This window comes from Chiloscyllium punctatum, chromosome 9 (genome assembly GCF_047496795.1).
Source record: "Chiloscyllium punctatum isolate Juve2018m chromosome 9, sChiPun1.3, whole genome shotgun sequence".
NCBI lineage: Eukaryota > Metazoa > Chordata > Chondrichthyes > Orectolobiformes > Hemiscylliidae > Chiloscyllium > Chiloscyllium punctatum.
This window is the reverse complement of record NC_092747.1, coordinates 2,680,719-2,699,696: the sequence shown is the minus strand read 5'-3', so window position 1 is coordinate 2,699,696 and position 18,978 is coordinate 2,680,719. Positions and strand designations below refer to the sequence as shown.

Below are 18,978 nucleotides of genomic sequence, written 5' to 3'. Positions count from 1 at the left end.
GGTGTCCCTGTGAGGGGGGTGTGTCTCTGTGAGGGGGGTGTCACTGTGAGGGGGTGTGTCTCTGTGAGGGGGGTGTCTCTGTGAGGGGGTGTGTCTCTGTGAAGGGGGTGTGTCTCTGTGAGGGGGGTGTCACTGTGAGGGGGGTGTCACTGTGAGGGGGTGTGTCTCTGTGAGGGGGGTGTCCCTGTGAGGGGGGTGTCTCTGTGAGGGGGGTGTCACTGTGAGGGGGGTGTGTCTCTGTGAAGGGGGTGTGTCTCTGTGAGGGGGGTGTCTCTGTGCGGGGGTGTGTCTCTGTGAAGGGGGTGTGTCTCTGTGAGGGGGGTGTGTCTCTGTGAGGGGGGTGTCTCTGTGAGGGGGGTGTCTCTGTGAGGGGGGTGTGTCTCTGTGAGGGGGCGTGTCTCTGTGAGGGGGGTGTCACTGTGAGGGGGTGTGTCTCTGTGAGGGGGGTGTCTCTGTGAGGGGGGTGTCTCTGTGAGGGGGTGTGTCTCTGTGAGAGGGCGTGTCTCTGTGAGGGGGTGTGTCTCTGTGAGGGGGGGTGTCTCTGTGAGGGGGGTGTCCCTGTGAGGAGGTGTGTCTCTGTGAGGGGGTGTGTCTCTGTGAGGGGGTGTGTCTCTGTGAGGGGGTGTGTCTCTGTGAGGGGGCGTGTCCCTGTGAGAGGGCGTGTCTCTGTGAGGGGGTGTGTCTCTGTGAGGGGGGTGTCACTGTGAGGGGGTGTGTCTCTGTGAAGGGGGTGTGTCTCTGAGGGGGGTGTCTCTGTGAGGGGGTGTGTCTCTGTGAGGGGGTGTGTCTCTGTGAAGGGGGTGTGTCTCTGTGAAGGGGGTGTCTCTGTGAAGGGGGTGTGTCCCTGTGAGGGGGGTGTCACTGTGAGGGGGGTGTCACTGTGAGGGGGGTGTGTCTCTGTGAGGGGGCGTGTCTCTGTGAGGGGGGTGTCTCCCTGTGAGGGGGGTGTCTCCCTGTGAGGGGGGTGTCTCTGTGAGGGGGGTGTCTCTGTGAGGGGGGTGTGTCTCTGTGAGGGGGCGTGTCTCTGTGAGGGGGGTGTCTCTGTGCGGGGGTGTGTCTCTGTGAAGGGGGTGTGTCTCTGAGGGGGGTGTGTCTCTGTGAGGGGGGTGTGTCTCTGTGCGGGGGTGTGTCTCTGTGAAGGGGGTGTGTCTCTGTGAGGGGGGTGTGTCTCTGTGAGGGGGGTGTCTATGCGGGGTGTGTCTCTGTGAAGGGGGTGTGTCCCTGTGAGGGGGGTGTCACTGTGAGGGGGGTGTGTCTCTGTGAGGGGGTGTGTCTCTTTGAGGGGGGTGTCACTGTGAGGGGGGTGTGTCTCTGTGAGGGGGGTGTCTCTGTGAGGGGGGTGTCTCTGTGCGGGGGTGTGTCTCTGTGAAGGGGGTGTGTCTCTGTGAGGGGGGTTTGTCTCTGTGAGGGGGGTGTCTCTGTGAGGGGGGTGTCTCTGTGAGGGGGGTGTGTCTCTGTGAGGGGGCGTGTCTCTGTGAGGGGGGTGTCTCTGTGAGGGGTGTGTCTCTGTGAGGGGTGTGTCTCTGTGAGAGGGCGTGTCTCTGTGAGGGGGTGTGTCTCTGTGAGGGTGGTGTCACTGTGAGGGGGGTGTGTCTCTGTGAGGGGGCGTGTCTCTGTGAGGGGGGTGTCTCTGTGAGGGGTGTGTCTCTGTGAGGGGTGTGTCTCTGTGAGGGGGTGTGTCTCTGTGAGAGGGCGTGTCTCTGTGAGGGGGTGTGTCTCTGTGAAGGGGGTGTGTCTCTGTGAGGGGGTGTCTCTGTGAGGGGGTGTGTCTCTGTGAAGGGGGTGTGTCTCTGTGAGGGGGGTGTCTCTGTGAGGGGTGTGTCTCTGTGAGGGGTGTGTCCCTGTGCGGGGGTGTGTCTCTGTGAGGGGGTGTGTCTCTGTGAGGGGGTGTGTCTCTGTGAAGGGGTGTGTCTCTGTGAAGGGGGTGTGTCTCTGTGAGGGGGGTGTCTCTGTGCGGGGTGTGTCTCTGTGAAGGGGGTGTGTCTCTGTGCGGGGTGTGTCTCTGTGAAGGGGTGTGTCTCTGTGAGGGGGTGTGTCTCTGTGAGGGGGTGTGTCTCTGTGAAGGGGTGTGTCTCTGTGAAGGGGGTGTGTCTCTGTGAAGGGGTGTGTCTCTGTGAAGGGGGTGTGTCTCTGTGAGGGGGGTGTCTCTGTGCGGGGTGTGTCTCTGTGAAGGGGGTGTGTCCCTGTGAGGGGGTGTGTCTCTGTGAGGGGGCGTGTCCCTGTGAGGGGGCGTGTCCCTGTGAGGGGGCGTGTCCCTGTGCGGGGTGTGTCTCTGTGCGGGGTGTGTCTCTGTGAAGGGGTGTGTCTCTGTGAGGGGGGTGTCTCTGTGCGGGGTGTGTCTCTGTGAGGGGGTGTGTCTCTGTGAGGGGGGTGTGTCTCTGTGAGGGGGGTGTGTCTCTGTGAGGGGGGGTGTGGGTCTGTGAGGGGGGTGTGTCTCTGTGAGGGGGGTGTGTCTCTGTGAGGGGGGTGTCACTGTGAGGGGTGTGTCTCTGTGAGGGGGGTGTCTCTGTGCGGGGTGTGTCTCTGTGAGGGGGGGTGTCCCTGTGCGGGGGTGTGTCCCTGTGCGGGGGTGTGTCCCTGTGCGGGGGTGTGTCTCTGTGAAGGGGGTGTGTCTCTGTGAGGGGGGTGTCTCTGTGAGGGGGGTGTCTCTGTGAGGGGGGTGTCTCTGTGAGGGGGCGTGTCTCTGTGAGGGGGGTGTCTCTGTGAGGGGGGTGTCTCTGTGAGGGGGTGTGTCCCTGTGAGGGGGGTGTCACTGTGAGGGGGTGTGTCTCTGTGAGGGGGGTGTCTCTGTGAAGGGGGTGTGTCTCTGTGAGGGGGTGTGTCCCTGTGAGGGGGGTGTGTCCCTGTGAGGGGGGTGTCACTGTGAGGGGGTGTGTCTCTGTGAGGGGGTGTGTCCCTGTGAAGGGGGTGTGTCTCTGTGAAGGGGGTGTGTCTCTGTGAGGGGGTGTGTCTCTGTGAGGGGGTGTGTCCCTGTGAGGGGTGTGTCTCTGTGAGGGGGGTGTCTCTGTGAGGGGGGTGTCTCTGTGAGGGGTTGTGTCACTGTGAGGGGGTGTGTCTCTGTGAGGGGGTGTGTCTCTGTGAGGGGGTGTGTTCCTGTGAGGGGGTGTGTCCCTGTGAGGGGGCGTGTCCCTGTGAGGGGGCGTGTCCCTGTGAGGGGGCGTGTCCCTGTGCGGGGGCGTGTCTCTGTGAAGGGGGTGTGTCTCTGTGAGGGGGGTGTCTCTGTGCGGGGGTGTGTCTCTGTGAAGGGGGTGTGTCTCTGTGAGGGGGTGTGTCTCTGTGAGGGGGGGTGTGGGTCTGTGAGGGGGGTGTGTCTCTGTGAGGGGGGTGTGTCTCTGTGAGGGGGGTGTCTCTGTGCGGGGTGTGTCTCTGTGAGGGGGGGTGTCCCTGTGCGGGGGTGTGTCCCTGTGCGGGGGTGTGTCTCTGTGAAGGGGGTGTGTCTCTGTGAGGGGGGTGTCTCTGTGAGGGGGGTGTCTCTGTGAGGGGGGTGTCTCTGTGAGGGGGCGTGTCTCTGTGAGGGGGGTGTCTCTGTGAGGGGGGTGTCTCTGTGAGGGGGTGTGTCCCTGTGAGGGGGGTGTCACTGTGAGGGGGTGTGTCTCTGTGAGGGGGGTGTCTCTGTGAAGGGGGGGTGTCTCTGTGAGGGGGTGTGTCCCTGTGAGGGGGGTGTCACTGTGAGGGGGTGTGTCTCTGTGAGGGGGTGTGTCCCTGTGAAGGGGGTGTGTCCCTGTGAAGGGGGTGTGTCTCTGTGAAGGGGGTGTGTCTCTGTGAGGGGGTGTGTCTCTGTGAGGGGGTGTGTCCCTGTGAGGGGGCGTGTCCCTGTGAGGGGGCGTGTCCCTGTGAGGGGTGTGTCTCTGTGAGGGGGGTGTCTCTGTGAGGGGGGTGTCTCTGTGAGGGGTTGTGTCACTGTGAGGGGGTGTGTCTCTGTGAGGGGGTGTGTTCCTGTGAGGGGGTGTGTCCCTGTGAGGGGGCGTGTCCCTGTGAGGGGGCGTGTCCCTGTGCGGGGGCGTGTCTCTGTGAAGGGGGCGTGTCTCTGTGAGGGGGGTGTCTCTGTGCGGGGGTGTGTCTCTGTGAAGGGGGTGTGTCTCTGTGAGGGGGCGTGTCTCTGTGAGGGGGTGTCTCTGTGAGGGGGGTGTCTCTGTGAAGGGGGTGTGTCTCTGTGAGGGGGGTGTCTCTGTGAGGGGGGTGTCTCTGTGAGGGGTTGTGTCACTGTGAGGGGGTGTGTCTCTGTGAGGGGGTGTGTCCCTGTGAGGGGGCGTGTCCCTGTGAGGGGGCGTGTCCCTGTGAGGGGGCGTGTCCCTGTGAGGGGGGTGTCTCTGTGAGGGGTGTGTCTCTGTGCGGGGGTGTGTCTCTGTGAGGGGGGTGTCTCTGTGAGGGGGGGTGTCCCTGTGAGGGGGTGTGTCCCTGTGAGGGGGTGTGTCCCTGTGAGGGGGTGTGTCTCTGTGAGGGGGCGTGTCTCTGTGAAGGGGGCGTGTCTCTGAAGGGGGCGTGTCCCTGTGAGGGGGGGTGTCCCCGTGAAGGGAGCGTGTCTCCGTGAAGGGAGCGTGTCTCCGTGAAGGGAGCGTGTCCCTGTGAGGGGGCGTGTCCCTGTGAGGGGGCGTGTCCCTGTGAGGGGGCGTGTCTCCGTGAGGGGGCGTGTCTCCGTGAAGGGGGCGTGTCTCCGTGAAGGGAGCGTGTCTCCGTGAGGGGGCGTGTCTCCGTGAGGGGGGTGTCTCTGTGAGGGGGGTGTGTCTCTGTGAGGGGTTGTCCCTGTGAGGGGTGTGTCTCTGTGAGGGGGGTGTGTCTCTGTGAGGGGGTGTGTCTCTGTGAGGGGGCGTGTCTCTGTGAGGGGGGTGTGTCTCTGTGAGGGGGGTGTGTCTCTGTGAAGGGGTGTGTCTCTGTGAGGGGGGTGTCTCTGTGAGGGGTGTGTGTCTCTGTGAGGGGGTTTGTCTCTGTGAGGGGGTGTGTCTCTGTGAGGGGGTGTGTCTCTGTGAGGGGGGTGTCTCTGTGAGGGGTGTGTCTCTGTGAGGGGGTGTGTCTCTGTGAGGGGGTGTGTCTCTGTGAAGGGGGTGTGTCTCTGTGAGGGGGGTGTGTCTCTGTGAGGGGGGTGTGTCTCTGTGAAGGGGTGTGTCTCTGTGAGGGGGGTGTCTCTGTGAGGGGGGTGTGTCTCTGTGAGGGGGGTGTGTCTCTGTGAGGGGGGTGTGTCTCTGTGAGGGGGGGGTATCCCTGTGAGGGGTGTGTCCCTGTGAGGGGGGTGTCTCTGTGAGGGGGTGTGTCTCTGTGAGGGGGTGTGTCTCTGTGAAGGGGGTGTGTCTCTGTGAGGGGGGTGTGTCTCTGAGGGGGTGTGTCTCTGTGAGGGGGGTGTGTCTCTGTGAAGGGGTGTGTCCCTGTGAGGGGGCGTGTCCCTGTGCGGGGGCGTGTCCCTGTGAAGGGGGTGTGTCTCTGTGAGGGGGGTGTCTCTGTGCGGGGGTGTGTCTCTGTGAAGGGGGTGTGTCTCTGTGAGGGGGGTGTCTCTGTGAGGGGGGTGTCTCTGTGAAGGGGGTGTGTCTCTGTGAGGGGGTGTGTCTCTGTGAGGGGTGTGTCTCTGTGCGGGGGTGTGTCTCTGTGAGGGGGGTGTCTCTGTGAGGGGGTGTGTCTCTGTGAGGGGGTGTGTCTCTGTGAGGGGGGTGTCTCTGTGAGGGGGTGTGTCTCTGTGAGGGGGCGTGTCTCTGTGAGGGGGCGTGTCTCTGTGAAGGGGGCGTGTCTCTGTGAAGGGGGCGTGTCCCTGTGAGGGGGGGTGTCCCCGTGAAGGGAGCGTGTCTCCGTGAAGGGAGCGTGTCTCCGTGAAGGGAGCGTGTCCCCGTGAGGGGATTGTCTCCGTGAAGGGGGCGTGTCTCCGTGAGGGGGCGTGTCTCCGTGAAGGGGGCGTGTCTCCGTGAGGGGGCGTGTCTCTGTGAAGGGGGCGTGTCTCTGTGCGGGGGCGTTTCTCTGTGCGGGGGCGTGTCTCTGTGAGGGGTCGTGTCTCTGTGAAGGGGGCGTGTGTCTGTGAGAGGGCGTGTCTCTGTGAAGGGGGTATGTCTCTGTGAGGGGGTTGTGTCCCTGGGAGGGGGTTGTGTCCCTGTGAGGGGGTGTGTCCCTGTGAAGGGGGTGTGTCTCTGTGAGGGGGGTGTGTCCCTGGGAGGGGGTTGTGTCCCTGGGAGGGGGTTGTGTCCCTGTGAGGGGGTGTGTCCCTGTGAGGGGGTGTGTCTCTGTGAAGGGGGTGTGTCTCTGTGAGGGGGGTGTGTGTTTTTACTCGGGTGAAGGTCACTGATACCGTGGGGGTTATGGTGAAGGTCACTGATACCGTGGGGGTTATGGTGAAGGTCACTGATACCATGGGGGTTATGGTGAAGGTCACTGATACCGTGGGGGTTATGGTGAATTAAAGCCCATGTTGACTCTCAGGAATGGGATCTGGGCCCGTCCAAACAGAACTGGCAGATTTCCTCCCCTCTGGAATATAGAGGAACCAATCAACTTCTGACAGTTCAACAGCTTCATGAGCTTTCCTTAATGATCAACACCTTCCTCAAATTCACAACTCCCTCAGTAACAGCCACAAACTCCCCTCAATAACAGCCTCAAACTCCCCTCAATAACAGCCTCAAACTCCCTCAGTAACAGCCACAAACTCCCCTCAATAACAGCCTCAAACTCCCTCAGTAACAGCCTCAAACTCCCCTCAATAACAGCCTCAAACTCCCTCAGTAACAGCCTCAAACTCCCCTCAATAACAGCTTCAAACTCCCCTCAATAACAGCCTCAAACTCCCTCAATAACAGCCTCAAACTCCCCTCAATAACAGCCTCAAACTCCCTCAATAACAGCCTCAAACCCCCTTAATAACAGCCTCAAACCCACCCTCAATAACAGCCTCAAACTCCCCTCAAAATCAGACTCAAACTCCCCTCAAAATCAGCCTCAAACTCCCTCAATAACAGCCTCAAACTCCCCTCAATAACAGCCTCAACCACCCTCAATAACAGCCTCAAACTCCCTCAATAACAGCCTCAAACCTCCCTCAATAACAGCCTCAAACTCCCTCAATAACAGTCTCAAACTCCCCTCAATAACAGCCTCAACCACCCTCAATAACAGCCTCAACCACCCTCAATAACAGCCTCAAACTCCCTCAATAACAGCCTCAAACTTCCCTCAATAACAGCCTCAAACTCCCCTCAATAACAGCCTCAACCACCCTCAATAACAGCCTCAAACTCCCTCAATAACAGCCTCAAACTCCCCTCAATAACAGTCTCAACCACCCTCAATAACAGCCTCAACCACCCTCAATAACAGCCTCAAACTCCCACCATAACAGCCTCAAACTTCCCTCAATAACAGCCTCAAACTCCCCTCAATAACAGCCTCAACCACCCTCAATAACAGCCTCAAACTCCCTCAATAACAGCCTCAAACTCCCCTCAATAACAGCCTCAACCACCCTCAATAACAGCCTCAAACTCCCCTCAATAACAGCCTCAACCACCCTCAATAACAGCCTCAAACTCCCTCAATAACAGCCTCAAACTCCCCTCAATAACAGTCTCAACCACCCTCAATAACAGCCTCAAACTCCCTCAATAACAGCCTCAAACTCCCCTCAATAACAGTCTCAACCACCCTCAATAACAGCCTCAAACTCCCCTCAATAACAGCCTCAAACTCCCCTCAATAACAGTCTCAACCACCCTCAATAACAGCCTCAAACTCCCCTCAATAACAATCTCAACCACCCTCAATAACAGCCTCAAACTCCCTCAATAACAGCCTCAAACTCCCCTCAATAACAGCCTCAACCACCCTCAATAACAGCCTCAAACTCCCTCAATAACAGCCTCAAACTCCCCTCAATAACAACCTCAACCACCCTCAATAACAGCCTCAAACTCCCTCAATAACAGCCTCAAACTTCCCTCAATAACAGCCTCAAACTCCCCTCAATAACAGTGTCAACCACCCTCAATAACAGCCTCAAACTCCCCTCAATAACAGCCTCAACCACCCTCAATAACAGCCTCAAACTCCCTCAATAACAGCCTCAAACCCCCTCAATAACAGCCTCAAACTCCCTCAATAATAGTCTCAAACTCCCCTCAATAACAGCCTCAAACTCCCTCAATAACAGCCTCAAACTCCCCTCAATAACAGCCTCAACCACCCTCAATAACAGCCTCAAACTCCCTCAATAACAGCCTCAAACCTCCCTCAATAACAGCCTCAAACTCCCTCAATAACAGCCTCAATCTCCCCTCAATAACAGTCTCATCCACCCTCAATAACAGCCTCAAACTCCCCTCAATAACAGCCTCAACCACCCTCAATAACAGCCTCAAACTCCCCTCAATAACAGCCTCAAACCCCCTCAATAACAGCCTCAAACCCCCTCAATAACAGCCTCAAACTCCCTCAATAACAGTCTCAAACTCCCCTCAATAACAGCCTCAAACCCCCTCAATAACAGCTTCAAACACACCCTCAATAACAGCCTCAAACTCCCTCAATAACAGCCTCAAACCCCCTCAATAACAGCCTCAAACTCCCTCAATAACAGCCTCAAACTCCCCTCAATAACAGCCTCAAACCCCTCAATAACAGCCTCAAACTCCCCTCAATAACAGCCTCAAACCCCTTCAATAACAGCCTCAAACCCCCCTCAATAACCACCTCAAACTCCCTCAATAACAGCCTCAAACCCCTCAATAACAGTCTCAAACTCCCCTCAATAACAGCCTCAAACCCCCTCAATAACAGCCTCAAACTCCCTCAATAACAGCCTCAAACTCCCCTCAATAACAGCCTCAACCACCCTCAATAACAGCCTCAAACTCCCTCAATAACAGCCTCAAACGTCCCTCAATAACAGCCTCAAACTCCCTCAATAACAGCCTCAAACTCCCCTCAATAACAGTCTCATCCACCCTCAATAACAGCCTCAAACCCCCCTCAATAACAGCCTCAACCACCCTCAATAACAGCCTCAAACTCCCCTCAATAACAGCCTCAAACTCCCTCAATAACAGCCTCAAACCCCCTCAATAACAGCCTCAAACTCCCCTCAATAACAGCCTCAAACCCCCTCAATAACAGCTTCAAACACACCCTCAATAACAGCCTCAAACTACCTCAATAACAGCCTCAAACTCCCCTCAATAACAGCCTCAACCACCCTCAATAACAGCCTCAAACTCCCTCAATAACAGCCTCAAACGTCCCTCAATAACAGCCTCAAACTCCCCTCAATAACAGCCTCAACCACCCTCAATAACAGCCTCAAACCCCCTCAATAACAGCCTCAAACTCCCTCAATAACCACCTCAAACTCCCTCAATAACAGCCTCAACCACCCTCAATAACAGCCTCAAACTCCCCTCAGTAACAGCCTCAAACCCCCTCAATAACAGCCTCAAACCCCTCTCAATAACCACCTCAAACCCCCTCAATAACAGCCTCAACCCCTTCAATGACAGCCTCAAACCCCTCAATAACAGCCTCAAACTCCCCTCAATAACAGCCTCAAACTCCCCTCAATAACAGCCTCAAACTCCCTCAATAACAGCCTCAACCCCTTCAATAACAGCCTCAAACCCCTCAATAACAGCCTCAAACCCCCTCAATAACAGCCTCAAACCCCCTCAATAACAGCCTCAAACCCCCCTCAATAACCACCTCAAACCCCCTCAATAACAGCCTCAACCCCTTCAATAACAGCCTCAAACCCCTCAATAACAGCCTCAAACTCCCCTCAATAACAGCCTCAAACCCATCCTCAATAACAGCCTCAAACTCCCCTCAATAACAGCCTCAAACTCCCCTCAATAACAGCCTCAAACCCCTCTCAATAACCACCTCAAACCCCCTCAATAACAGCCTCAACACCTTCAATAACAGCTTCAAACCCCTCAATAACAGCCTCAAACTCCCCTCAATAACAGCCTCAAACCCCCTCAATAACAGCCTCAAACCCCCTCAATAACAGCCTCAAACCCCTCAATAACAGCCTCAAACTCCCCTCAATAACAGCCTCAAACCCATCCTCAATAACAGCCTCAAACTCCCCTCAATAACAGCCTCAAACTCCCTTCAATAACAGCCTCAACCACCCTCAATAACAGCCTCAAACTCCCCTCAATAACAGCCTCAAACCCATCCTCAATAATAGCCTCAATCCCCTCAATAAATACTTACATTGCTAAACACTGTCCCCATCAGGCACTCCCAGGACAGGGACAGCACGGCACTGTCCCCCCCACCCCCCCCAACAACCCCCCCCATCCCCCCACCCAGGACAGGGACAGCAGGAGGAGAAGGAGGATGGGGTGTGGATGGGGATGGGGGTGGAATGGGATGGGGAGTGGGAGGGAGAGGGGGTGTGAAGGGGAGGCGAGATGAAGTACTCTGCCTGTGGGTGTGCTGTGGGCAGTGTTGCCTTGGGATCTGGTTGCTGTTCGAGGTTTCACTTCCCCAGAGGTTGATGCTGAGTGTCTTTTTACAGGAATCTCGGTCAGTGTCTCCACCTTCAGCCTGGTGGCTATCGCTATTGAGCGATACAGTGCTATCTGTAACCCACTGAAATCCCGCGTCTGGCAGACTCGCTCCCACGCTTACCGCGTCATCGCCATCACTTGGCTTCTGTCCATTGTTATCATGATTCCATATCCCGTCTACAATCTGCTGCACCCCTTCCTAAAGGCCGACAGGAGCAGAGCTCACAACTGCCGTCTGACCTGGCCGAGCAAGCACGTGCAACAAGCCTGGTAAGGAACTCTGAGACAGGGAGCTGCTACTATACAACCCCATCAATCTCTCACAGTCCACCCTCTCGAACTCTCAGTCATCCCAAACCCAGCTGCCCCCTTTCCTAATGCACTCCTAATCCAGTTTCTTTCACACCCGCACCCCCCGCACAGGGTGGAGGCTGTGACCAGTGGTGTTCCACATGGATGGGTTCTGGGTCCTCTTTCGTTTGTCGTTTATGTAAATGATTTGGATGAAAATTTAGGCAGCACGGTTTGTAAGTTTGCAGATGAAACCAAAATTGGCAGGATGGGGGCAGCGAAGAAGGTCATCAAAGATTACACCATGACCTTGATTAATTGGGTCAATGGGCTGAGGAGGGGCAGATGGAGTTGAATTTGGATAAATGTGAGGTGCTGCCTTTTGATAAAATGAACAAGGGCAGGATTTATACAGTTAATGGTGAGGCCTAGGGTAGTGCTGTTGAACAGAGAGAGCTAGGGGTTCAGTACATAATTCTCTGAAAGTTGCATCACAGGTAGACAGGATGGTTAAGAAGGCATTTAGCACACTAGCCTTCACTGCTCAGACATTGAGTTTAGTTGTTGGGATGTCACGTTGAGGTTGTACAGGACATTGGTGAGGAATCTTCCGGAGTACTGTGTACAGTTCTGGTTACCCTGCTGCAGGAAGGATATTGTTAAATTGGAGAGGGTTCTGAAACAATTTACCAGGATGTTTCCAGGACTGGAGGGTTTGAGTTAGAAGGAGAGGCTGGACAGGCTGAGACTTTTTCACCAGAGTGTAGGAGGTTGAGAGGTGACCTTATAGAGATTTATAAAATCATGAAGGGCATCAATAAGGTGACTAGCAAAGATCTTTTCCCCAGGGTAAGGGAGGGGGCATTATTTTACGGTGAGTGGAGAAAGATTTAAAAGGGACCTGAGGGGCAACATTTTCACACAGAGGATGGTTCACATGTGGAATGAACTGCCAGAGGAAGTGGTGCATGTGAGTATAGTTACAGTGTTTAAAGACATTTAGACAGGATTAGAGGGATATGGACCAGTTTAGTTTAGTTTAGTTTGGGAAACTTGGTCAGCGTGGAAGAGTTGGACCGAAAGGTCTATTTCTGCTGTCTGATTCTGTGTCTCTCTACTGCACATTGAAGACCCCCCTTTGACCCATTGTGTCCATGTCAGTCACCAAGCATCCACCTAATCCAGTTTTCCTACACTTGGCCATTACCCTGTGGCTCATCGAAATATTTTTGAAAGTCTTGATTGCTCCTGCCTCCCCAACCCTTTTGGAGATACCCACTATCCTCTGGGTGAAAATAACTTTCCTCAAATTTCCTCTAAATCTCCTACTCCTGGTTATTGAACATCCTGCTCAGGGGAAATGTTTCTCCCTATCTACACTATCCAGGCCCCTCATAACTTGGTACACTTCAATTACCACCCCCTTCGCCTTCGCTGCTGGTAAGGGAACAGTTCCAACCTATCGAGTGTCTCTTCTGAGCTGAATCACTCCAGGCCAGGCACAGTTCCAGTCTATCTCACGCCTTTCCTGATTTTAAACCAGTCCCGAGAGGGATGGTTGCCCATTGATAATTTCACTGAAGCCTGGATGTTTTGGGGACCTGGGTTCAAATCCCACGCTGGCATGATGGGGGAGTTTGAATTCAACAAGAATCTGGATTTACACGATCGTCGTTGTTCACTAATGTCCTTTAGATTAGATTAGATTCCCTACAGTATGGAAACAGGCTCTTTGGCCCATCAAGTCCACACTGACCCTCTGAAGAGTAACCTACACAGACCCATTCCTCTACATTTACTCCTGACTAATGCACCTAACCTGCACATCATAGAACATCGAACATTCCAGCGCAGGACAGGCCCCTCAGCCCTCGATGTTGCGCCGACCTGTCATACTAATCTGAAGCCCATCCCACCTACACTATTCCATGTACATCCATATGCCTGTCCAATGACGACTTAAATGTACTTAAAGTTGGCAAATCTACTACCGTTGCAGGCAAAGCATTCCACACCCTTACTACTCTCTGAGTAAAGAAACTACCTCTGATCTCTGTCTTATACCTATCTCCCCTCACTTTAAAAGTTGTGTCCTCTCATGTTCGCCGTCCCCATACTTGGAAAAAGGCTCTCCCTGTCCACCCTATCTAACCCTCTGATTGTCTTGTATGTCTCTATTAAGTCACCTCTCAACCTTCTTCTCTCTCACAAAAACAGCCTCAAGTCCCTCAGCCTTTCCTCGTAAGACCTTCCCTCCATACCAGGCAACATCCTAGTAAATCTCCTCTACACCCTTTCCAAAGCTTCCACATCCTTCTTATAATGCGGTGACCAGAACTGTACACAATACTCCAAGTGCGGCCGCACCAGAGTTTTGTACAGCTGCAGCATAACCTCATGGTTCCGGAACTCGATCCCTTTATTAATAAAATCTAAAACACTGTGTGCCTTCTTAACAACCCTGTCAACCTGGGTGGCAACTTTCAGGGATCTGTGTACCTGGACACCGAGATCTCTCTGCTCATCTACACTACCAAGAATCTTACCATTAGCCCAGTACTTTGCATTCCAGTTACTCCGACCAAAGTGAATCACCTCACACTTGTCCACATTAAACTCCATTTGTCACCTTTCAGCCCAGCTCTGCAGCTTATCTATGTCCCTCTGTAACCTACAATATCCTTCGTCACTATCCACAACTCCACCAACCTTAGTGTCGTCTACAAATTTAGTAACCCACCCTTCTACACCCTCATCCAGGTCGTTTATAAAAATGACAAACAGCAGTGGACCCAACACTGACCCTTGCGGTACACCACTGGTAACTGGATGAACATTTCCCATCAACCACCACCCTCTGTCGTCTTTCAGCAAGCCAATTACTGATCCAAACTGCTATATCTTCCACAATCCCATTCCTCCGCATTTTGTACAATAGCCTACTGTGGGGAACTTTATCGAACGCCCCCCCCTTGCTGAAATCCATATACACCACATCAACCGGTTTACTCATCCACCTGTTTGGTCACCTTCTCAAAGAACTCAATAAGGTTTGTGAGGCATGACCTACCCTTCACAAAACCGTGCTGACTATCCCTAATCAAATTATTCTTTTCTAGATGCTTATAAATCCTATCTCTTATAACCTTTTCCAACACTTTACAAACAACTGAAGTAAGGCTCACTGGTCTATAATTATCAGGGTTGTCTCTATTCCCCTTCTTGAACAGGGGAACCACATTTGCTATCCTCCAGTCTTCTGGCACTATTCCTGTAGACAATGATGATTTAAAGATCAATGCCAAAGGCTAGGCAATCTCCTCCCTGGCTTCCCAGAGGACCCTAGGATAAATCCCATCTGGCCCAGGGGACTTATCTATTTTCACACTCTGCAGGATTTCTAATACCTCTTCCTTGTGAACCTCAATCCCACCTAGTCTAGTAGCCTGTATCTCAGTATTCTCCTCGATGACATTGTCGTTTTCTAGAGTGAATACTGTCGAAAAATAATCATTAAGTGCTTCCCCTATCTCCTCTGACTCCACACATAACTTCCCACTACTATCCTTGATTGGGCCTAATCTTACTCTCGTCATTTTTTTCTTTCTTGAATATCTATAGAAAGCCTTAGGGTTTACCCTGATCCTATCCGCCAATATCTTCTCATGTCTCCTCATGGCTCTTCTGAGCGCTCTCTTTAGGTTGGATTGTGGGAGGAAACCAGAGCACCCGGAGGAAACCCACGCAGACACGGGGAGAATGTGCAAACTCCACACAGAGAGTGGCCTGAGGCAGGAATTGAACCTGTGAGGCAGCAGTGCTAACCACTGACCCATCGTGCCACCCCTTTAGGGAGGGAAATTGGCCGTCCTTACCTGATCTGACCTACATGTGACTCCAGACCACAGCAATGTGGGTGACCCCTTGGGAATAAGCTAGCAAGGCACTTCAGTCAAAGGAAATTTGATGGGGGGTAGATGCTGCTGTTGTCACTGATGACAGGGAAGTGATCTGAAAGCTTGTGATTTCAAATAACCTAGTGTTTGTCCAGCCCAGCCCAGCCCAACATCAATCCTGCTAACATCACTGATGCCCACATCCTGTGAATAAATAAAATATCGATCTGGGTGCCAGGCCCTGAGTTGCTGGGGTTCCGAGCTATGGAATTCCCTCCTTAACCCTCTCCGTCTCCCTCATTAACACGTGCCCTCAAGAGTTGCTGCTTCAGAGGAAATCAGGGTCACTGCTGAACTGCTTCCTGGGGGACTGACGATGCTAATTCCTCACTCCCTATTCCAGGTACGTGTTCCTGTTATTTATCCTCTTCTTCCTGCCGGGAGTAGTCATGGCTACCGCTTATGGACTGATCTCCAGGGAGCTCTACAGGGGAATCCAGTTTGAGATGGACCAAAGAAAGGAAACCAAAGGTATTAATCTCCTTTTTACTGAAGCGACGTGAGGCAGAACTTTATAAAATAAGATCTCAGGCACAGAAAGAGGCCATTCGGCCCATTAAGTTTGCTCCACCATTCGATCATGGCTGATAGGTTTCTCAACCCCATTCTCTTGCCTTCTCCCTGTGACCCTTGACCCCCTTTATCAATCAAGAACCTATCTCTGTCTCACACACATGCAATGACTTGACCTCCCCAGCCCTCTGTGGCAATGAGTTCCACAGATTCCCCACCCTCTTGGTTGAAGAAATTCCTCCTCGTCTCAGTTCAAAAGGGTTGCCCCTTCACTGAGAGAAGACAGCGAATGAGGAGGCTGACATGCAGGGGGATATTGATTCGGGAGTGGGGTTGAAGGAGCTGAAGGGTGTATCTCAGTCCTAAATCCTGACCAAGTTCCCATGTGCCTTAAAACAAATTCCACCCCGTCAGCCAACACAATTACCCAGAATCGCCCGAGAGGGGGGTGCAATCAGACTCAAACAGAACTTTCTCAAAGTGAATTGTACTGATAATTTGCAGCAAATTTCGCAGAGGGCTGTGGGGACGGCTGAGGCAATGGGAATAATTTGAGGCTGTTTTCAAAAAGCTCTCACTGACTTGAGGAGCCACAGCAACAGGAGAAGGCCATCCAGTCCCGATTCCTAATGAAGGGCTTTTGCCCGAAATGTCAATTTTCCTGCTCCTCGGATGCTGCCTGAACTGCTGTGCTTTTCCAGCACCACTCTAATCTAGACTCTGATTTCCAGCATCTGCAGTCCTTGTTTTTACCCTCCTGCGCTGTCTAATTTGGTTGAGTCTTTTGAGGGGTGGCAATGGGGATTGATGAGGTTTGTGCTGTTGTCTGTATGGACTGCAGGAAGGCTTTTGACAAAGTTTCAAATGGCAGATTCTGAAGAGAAATGAACGTGCCTGAGAATCAGGGGAAAGGGACCAGATGGATCCAACATTGGATGGAAATGGGCCCAGTGGTATTGTCACTGGATTGTTAATCCAGAGACCCAGGTAATGTTCAAATCCCACCACGGCAGATAGTGGAACTTGAATTCAACAATTCTGGAACTAACAGAAAACTGATGACCACGAATCCATTGTCGATTGTTGGAAAAACCCATCTGGGGTCACTAATGTCCATTTGGGAAGGAAACTACCATCCTTACCTGGTCTGGTCTACATGTGACTCCTGACCCACAGCAATGTGGGTGACTTTTATCTGCCCTCTGGGTAATTAGGGATGGGCAATAAACGCTGGCTTGGCCAGCGATGCCCTCGTCCTGTGAATGAATAAAAAACATTGGGTCAGTTGCCAGGAAACACAGGATAACAGTCAGTGGATGGTTTGCAAATGGAACACAGTTTGAGTGGGGTTCTGACTGGGCTCATTGTTGGGTGCTGTGCTGTTTATGGTATCTGTTAATAATTTAGACTTTAATGTGGGAGACATGATCAGGAAGCTTACAGATGGTCCAGGAACTGGCAGGGTAGTTAACCATGGAGAGGGAACTGGGAACTGCAGGAAGATATCATTGGGATGGGGTTGGGGGGGTGGGGGGGGGGGGGGTGTTCAGTGAAATGAACAGAAAAGTGGGAAATGAATTCAGTTGGGAGCAGAACGGGGTTATGTAATTGGGGAGGGAAATCAAAGCCAGGGGGCAGGAGTACATCGAGAGGGATCGAGGGGTTGAAGACCATCACAGTGAATATCCCAGAAAGTGGCAGAATGGCTGGAAAAGGTGGTAAAGGAGGAACATGGTATGCTTCCCTTCACTGGGGAGGATATTGAATACAAGAGCAGGATGCAATGCTGGAACTATACGGGACATTGAGTAGGGCACAGCAAGCGGAGGTTTCCATTGTCGGGTGAGACTAGAATTAGGGGGCATAGCCTCAAAATAAGGGGGAGCAGATCTTGGACTGAGCTGAGGGGAAACTTCTTCACCCAGAGAGTTGGGAATCTGTGGAATTCCCTGCCCAGGGAAGCAGTTGAGGCTACCTCAGTAAATGTTATTAAGGCTAAGATAGATAATGTTTCGAACAGTAAAGGAATTAAGGGTTATGGCGAGAGGATGGGTAAGTGGAGCTGAGTCCATGAAAGGTTCAGCCATGATCTTATTGAACGGTGGAGCAGGCTTGAGGGGCCAGACGTCAACATTAGAGTGGTGCTGGAAAAGCACAGCAGGTCAGGCAGCATCAGAGGAGCAGGAGACTCAATATTTCGGGCAAAAGCCCTTCATCAGGAATGAGGCTGGGAGCCTCGGGGGTGGAGAGATAAATGGGACGAGGCCTGGGGGGAAGGTAGCTCAGAGTGCAATATGTGGATGGAGGTGGGGATAAAGGTGATAGGTCAGAGGGGAGGGTGGAGCGGATAGGTGGGAACGAAGATGGATGGGTGGGACAGGTCATGAGGATGGTGCAGAGCTGGAAGGTTGGAACTGGAGTGAGGTGGGGGAAGGGGAAATGAGGAAACTGTTGAAGTCCACATTGATGCCCTGGGGTTGAAGTGTTCCGAGGCGGAAGATGAGGCGTTCTTCCTCCAGGCGTCTGGTGGTGAGGGAGCGGCGGTGAAGGAGGCCCAGGACCTCCATGTCCTCGGCAGAGTGGGAGGGGGAGTTGAAATGTTGGGCCACGGGGCGGTTTGGTTGATTGGTGCGTGTGTCCCGGAGATGTTCCCTAAAGCGCTCTGCTAGGAGGCGCCCAGTCTCCCCAATGTAGGGGAGACCGCATTGGGAGCAACGGGTACAGTAAATTTTCCAGCACCACTCTAATCTCCAGCATCTTCAGTTCTCACTTTAGCCTTGATGGGCCGAATGGCCTCCTCCTGCTCCTGGTTGATGACTGATTGAGATGGTAATCCTTTGTACTGAGTAATAATGAGATAGGAATATTGCTGATTCCTGTGTTATTGTCTGCACTAACCGATGGGAATTTGCCGTGTGCAGTCCAGGTGAATGGTGACACGGGCTCCAGCCTCGAACACAGTGAGGACAGTGATGGCTGCTACCTGCAGGTGGGAAAGCGTAGGAATACCATGGAGATGGTGACCTTGACCCCCAGCTCCAGTGCGAAACTGGACCGAGCTCGCAGCAATGCCTCTGGGTCCAAGCTGGTGGCGAAGAAGCGGGTGATCCGGATGCTGATTGTCATCGTGGTCATGTTCTTTATCTGCTGGATGCCCATCTACACCGTCAACACGTGGCGGGCCTTTGACAACCAGAATGCCATCAGGCGCCTCTCGGGGGCTCCCATCTCCTTCATCCACCTGCTGTCGTACACCTCGTCCTGTGTGAATCCACTGGTCTATTGCTTCATGAACAAGAGGTTCCGTAAGGCTTTCCTCAGCACCTTTGCCCACTGCCTGCGCCCCTTCACCCACCTCCGACAACACGATGAGGAACCAGGAGCCACAGGCACCTCCCTGTCCAAGTTCAGTTACACCACCGTCAGCACCGTGGGGCCCCCATAAACACCGGGTCCCTGCCCTCACCCCCCCACTCCCCCTCACCGACCCCTGCTCTCACCCCCCCACCCCCCTCACCGTCCCCTGCTCTCACACCCCACCCCCCTCACGAACCCCTGCCCTCACCCCCCACCCCCCTCACAAACCCCTGCCCTCAACCCCCACCCCCCTCACCGACCCCTGCTCTCACCCCCCCACCCCCCTCACCGACCCCTGCTCTCACACCCCACCCCCCTCACCGACCCCTGCCCTCACCCCCCCACCCCCCTCACCGACCCCTGCCCTCACCCCCCACCCCCCT

General features: G+C 53.9%; 1 protein-coding gene across 1 annotated transcript in view; it reads left to right on the top strand.

Annotated features, from left to right (window-relative positions):
- The window catches only part of LOC140480975 (cholecystokinin receptor-like), a 45,510-nt gene extending 26,741 nt beyond the window's left edge, over positions 1–18,769 (top strand). Inside the window, exons 3-5 of the mRNA XM_072576580.1 lie at positions 10,487–10,748; positions 15,069–15,196; positions 18,160–18,769. Of these exons, the coding sequence (XP_072432681.1) occupies positions 10,487–10,748; positions 15,069–15,196; positions 18,160–18,683 (914 nt within the window). The 3' untranslated portion in view covers positions 18,684–18,769. The remainder of the gene's footprint in view (positions 1–10,486; positions 10,749–15,068; positions 15,197–18,159) is intronic.
- Positions 18,770–18,978: the final 209 nt, after the last annotated feature.